Source organism: Squalius cephalus, assembly GCF_949319135.1.
Source record: "Squalius cephalus genome assembly, chromosome: 2".
Taxonomy (NCBI): Eukaryota; Metazoa; Chordata; class Actinopteri; order Cypriniformes; family Leuciscidae; genus Squalius; species Squalius cephalus.
The window spans coordinates 64185400-64190399 of record NC_137123.1 but is presented as its reverse complement, the minus strand read 5'-3'; the positions used below and the strand labels follow the sequence as shown (position 1 = coordinate 64190399).

The window sequence follows — 5000 nt, the reverse complement described above, 5'->3', positions numbered from 1 at the left end:
GAGGGATCTCATCATCTTATTATTCTGGGATGTCTGAAGTTCGCGCTCTTTTGCTTGAGCGCGGGCTAATAGACTCCTCCCATCAAGACAGTGTCCATCACATGAGGAAAAAAATGCTTTTATAAATCGTTTATGTATCAATTATGACATGAAAATCGAAATTAACATACCAATTCATAATTATGACATTAAAATGTAATGATAATTTTCTATGTCATAAATTCCACCTTTCATGTCGAAATTATGACTTAGTACATAATAATTATGTTTTGTTATTTATTCTTTTTTTATAACTAATTTAACTAAATGCTGCTGAAACAATTTCACTCATTACAACTCTTTTTATTTCCCTGTAAAGAATGAGTTCTGGGCCAAATACTATGGTAAGTGACCTTTAGAAAGTTTAATCATACTTGAATTAAATGAAATGACTATTATATTATAGCTGCCTGCCTGGCCCAACACAAAAAGTCACTGTTTGTATTTAAATAGGTAAATTTTTACAACACAGAGTGTTTCAGAGCAGCTTTACAGTGATAACAGGAAAATAATGCAACAGAGTTTGTTTCTAGAAGAAAATTGTCATAGTCCATCTTAAGTAAGTTCAGTGATGGTTTATATTTGTTGTTAAAAAGTTATTAATTTAGTTAACTATATAGCCGCTCTGGAGAAAACCGTGATGTCATAGCGGGACTGCAATAATTATCCAATCATAGACTCTTAACCATTTGCCTAACCAAACAGTGACTTTCTTTGGCAGAGCAGTGTAGTTTTAACCTGTTTTTACACTATTTATCATTGTTTAATTCTTTACTTTTACATGTAGCCTACACTGTATTGTTCTCTTCAACTGATATTTTCCTGCCGTTCTTCCCGTTCTCAGACGGGGATCAGTGCAGCTCGCATCCGTGTAAACACAGCGGAGTGTGTAAGGACGGGATCGGCGGCTACACCTGCACCTGCTCCGACATGTACATCGGCTCCGACTGTCAAACCGGTGAACGAGATCATTTACACGAGTGAAAGGGGGCTTTCGCACCGGAGTAACCTTTTCATGGTTCCTAGAACTATTGGCGGAAGTTCCCAGATCTCGACGTGTTCGCACCGCAGGAACTAGGAACAATTTTAGTTCTAGGATCTCCTTTTGGAGGAACTGATTTACTCCTCCTTCAGAGTCGGTCTAAACCAGCGCTATAGGAACTATCCGTGACGTTAGTGTTCGCTGATTGGCCGAACGCACGCAAAACACCAATGCCCGCCATTTTTAAAAAGGCTGTGTACACACACAGATTATAGCCTATATATTTACTCCACAAACTAACTCTATGAACATGTAAAACAGTTGGCCTCTCAATCTTTACTCTGAGGAGAAAACCCAACACAACTTTGAGGGATCAAGAGAAACATGATTATGTATTTCTGCTCATCAACACACGCACACGCTAATAACTCTTCATCACTGGCTACGACACACGCTAATAACTCTTCATCACTGGCTACGACACACGCTAATAACTCTTCATCACTGGCTACGACACACGCTAATAACTCTTCATCACTGTCTGTGTATAACAGTTCTATATAATGATGTATTAGACAGGACTGTTAGATCGTACACTGATGAACAGGAGAATGTGAGCACTGTGAGCTCTGGCGTTCTCAGCGCCGTCAAAATAAAAGTCTCAACAACAAGCGTGTCTCACGTCACTTCAGAGTTCCTACTGGCGGTGCGAACGCAACCAGGAAAACGTTCCTGTGGGAACCATTAGTTCTCGGGGAATTCCTAGAATTAAGTTCCTAGAACTACCCGGTGCGAAAGCCCCTAAAGTGATGCTAGTGAACATGTGATGGACACATTCAGTGTGTGTCAGATGCTTCATGATGATGTTTTGCAGATAAATCCCAGTGTCCGTCCGCCGGGCCGTTAGCATGCGAGCACTTCTGCAGACCCACGGCTGACGCGTATCGATGCTTCTGCACGCGCGGATTCACTCTTCACAGCAACGGCAGGAGCTGCTCGCCAAACGGTACCGCTGTCTTCTCATTGGCTGCGTTGCTGTGGCTCATTTACATAGTGTGGAACATGTGACACTGACCTCCTCCATGTTCTCAGTTCAGAACCCGTGTGGAACGACGAAGACGTCCAGCTTCTGTCCTGATGGAAGATGCCTGTGGGAGGTGAGAATCGACCGGGTTACCCAGCATCCCTAGCGCAGGACACCATACTCAGCCAATCAGAAGAGCACTTGATGATGATGATGATGTGTGCAGGTGCGGTTCGTGAACGGCAGCGGTGATGTCATCTGTCACGGTGTGGTTGTGGGCCGTAAGTCAGTGCTGACGTCAGCCGTGTGTATGTCAACGCTGCCGGAGCGCAACGTCTCTCTCGGTGAGCACTAACCAACCGTTCCATAAAAACATAAGAATTGTGACTTTAAAGGTGACATATTACGCCCCTTTTCACAAGATGTAATGTAAATCAATGGTGTCACCAGAATGTGTCTGTGAAATATCAGTGTGTGTCCCTTTAAATGCATATGAGCTTTAGCTCCGCCTCCGTTCAGAAGAGGGCGGAGTCTTTACTCGAGCTTCAGAAACTCCGGCAATAACAGAACAGGCCAATCTCACTCATCCAGAATCCCAGAATAACCAGTGGCGAGTGCAGCCTTACCAGTAGATGCCAGTGGCGTAACTTTGTTTTAAGAAGTGGGTGGGACAGGTGTGTGTGTGGGGGGTGTGGGGGGGGGGTGGACAGATGCACTTTGATGGACTTAAAAAAATATACGTCCATTCACTGCCATTATAAAGCTTGGAAGAGTCAGGACATTTTTTAATATAACTCTGATTGTATTCGTCCGAAAGAAGAATGTCATATACACCTACTGATGACTTGAGGGTGAGTAAATCATGGGCTAATTTTCATTTTTACTACCCCTTTAAGTGCCTGTGCTCTTGTCTTCCAGCGGTCCGGGACTCGAGCTCAGCGCTGGTTGTCTCCAGCTGGACGCCTCACAAGCATTACTCGTCCGGTCCGGAGAACGATCTGGCGTTCCTGGAGCTGAAGGAACCGCTTCCAGAACACATGTCCATCGTCCCGCTCTGCCTGCCGGAGAAAGACTTCAGCGAGAACATCCTGATGAGGGCGGGCCGAGAGGGCGTGGTCATGGGCGGAGCCAGACACGCTTACCTCTCATTGGACGACTGTCGGGACGCTCTCAACCTCACGTTCTTAATGACCAACAAGATGTTCTGCATGGAGAGACAGGAGTCTGAAAGCAAAGGGATGAAGTGTGAGGTGAAGTCCGGGAGTCCCGTGGCGACAGTGGAGGGGAAGACGGCGTTCCTGACGGGACTTTCTCTGTCAGTCGGAGGCTGTGATAAAGGACTCGTGTTCACCAAACTGTCCCGATACTTGCACTGGCTCCGGCCGCTGCTGCACGCATCCGAGAAAGAACAATGATGATGAAGATGATGATGAAGAAATGACACCAATAACCTGAGCAGGGTTATGTCACTCATTACAAGTAACTTGAGTTACGTAATCAGATTACTTTTTCGGTAACACTTTAGCTTAGCGTCCTTGTTACATATGTTACATGTACTTGCCATAGTAATAACAGTAAATTATGCATAATTACATGCAACAAATCCTAATACTACCCTAAACCCTATAGTAAGTACATGTAGTTGCTTAATATTACTCAGTACTTACAATTAAATTACACTGTAACAATCACAATAAAGTGTAACCCTTTTTAACTAGTAAAGTAACGCATTACTTTTAAATTTACAGCAACATATGTGAATTAATTTTTCAAATAAGTAACGCAAGTTACTTTTTCACATTTATTGACTGACAGCGCTCTGTCAAGAGGCGTGTGTGTGTGTGTGTGTGTGAACATGATGGTTATTGTGGTTCTACACTAAATGTGAGCACTTTCTCGTCTCACTTGAACAAAAAAAGATTCAGTATTCTTTAAAACTATGGAATGCAAAATCAGAATAATACACAAACCTCCAATAATTAAATATGTTAAATAAATATTTTTATGCATTTAATCTCACTTCATTGACCAATGTACTTGCTTCTGACCTTCGATGATTCAGTTAAACCATAAGCAAAAATGACTTTAGATTTTTAGTTTTTATTGGTGAAAGGTTTGGTCTTAAAAAGTAACTAAGTAACACAATTAGTTACTTTTTAAGGGAGTAACGCAATGTTGTAATCCATTACTTTTCAAAGTAACTTTCCCCAACACTGAACCTGAGAAAGTCATGTGTGGGTCATATTTTACTGCAAAATAACACTATAGAATGATATTGTGCAAGTAACCCCTTCCTCAACTTCTGATCAGCATAACGTCAAATTATAGAAATATGCATTTGAAAATTACATTTACAGCTAGTCAGTTTTATGATCCGAGTCACTGGTAAAGAGTAAAACACTGCAACACTGATCTGTATGTTTTGAGTGACATGGCAACTTCTGACTCAGCCAATCACATGTGGTGTTAGGGGCGGGGCTATCTGACTGACTGACCAATGATGGGCCTTTAAATGAAGTATTTATACATCATCATAATATTTGTTTTTAGTGATCTAGACAAAATATCGTATTACCGTCATGAGAATCACTACTGAACATGAGAAATACAAAAGAAAACATTGATTATTGAAGTACGTTTCACAAGAAAATACTATTTCAGTCTTTCTACTAAATGTCACGTTTAATTCCATGTGGTACTTGCAGTTTCTTTGTAATTATTTGACTAACTTGTTTCACAGTAAATCCTACACCAGTGTTTCCCAGTATAGATGCTTCAGTCATGAGACATCAGGGTTAAGTATATTTGTCATGAGAATGTCACAATAAAAAAAAAAAAGTACAAAACTGTGACGTTTATTTGACAATCAATAAAAAAACAAGGTCAAACACAGAATGAGAACGATACTGAGGAACGGTGGGTAACAGATGCATTCTGGGAGCTGATGTTCAGGAC

At 41.6% G+C, this 5000-nt stretch overlaps 2 protein-coding genes across 3 annotated transcripts in view; one reads left to right on the top strand and one right to left on the bottom strand.

Moving 5' to 3' along the window:
• Positions 1–4926, top strand: part of prozb (protein Z, vitamin K-dependent plasma glycoprotein b) — a 9942-nt gene extending 5016 nt beyond the window's left edge. The window contains exons 3-8 of the mRNA XM_079864049.1: positions 359–383; positions 884–997; positions 1896–2027; positions 2114–2178; positions 2272–2389; positions 2964–4926. Coding sequence (XP_079720175.1) covers positions 359–383; positions 884–997; positions 1896–2027; positions 2114–2178; positions 2272–2389; positions 2964–3460 — 951 coding nt within the window. The 3' untranslated portion in view covers positions 3461–4926. The remainder of the gene's footprint in view (positions 1–358; positions 384–883; positions 998–1895; positions 2028–2113; positions 2179–2271; positions 2390–2963) is intronic.
• Positions 4880–5000, bottom strand: part of pcid2 (PCI domain containing 2) — a 14763-nt gene continuing 14642 nt past the window's right edge. For both annotated transcript variants that reach the window (XM_079864048.1, XM_079864047.1), the window contains exon 15: positions 4880–5000. This exon is cut by the window's right edge and continues 83 nt beyond it. In XM_079864048.1, the coding sequence (XP_079720174.1) occupies positions 4994–5000 (7 nt within the window). In that variant the 3' untranslated portion in view covers positions 4880–4993.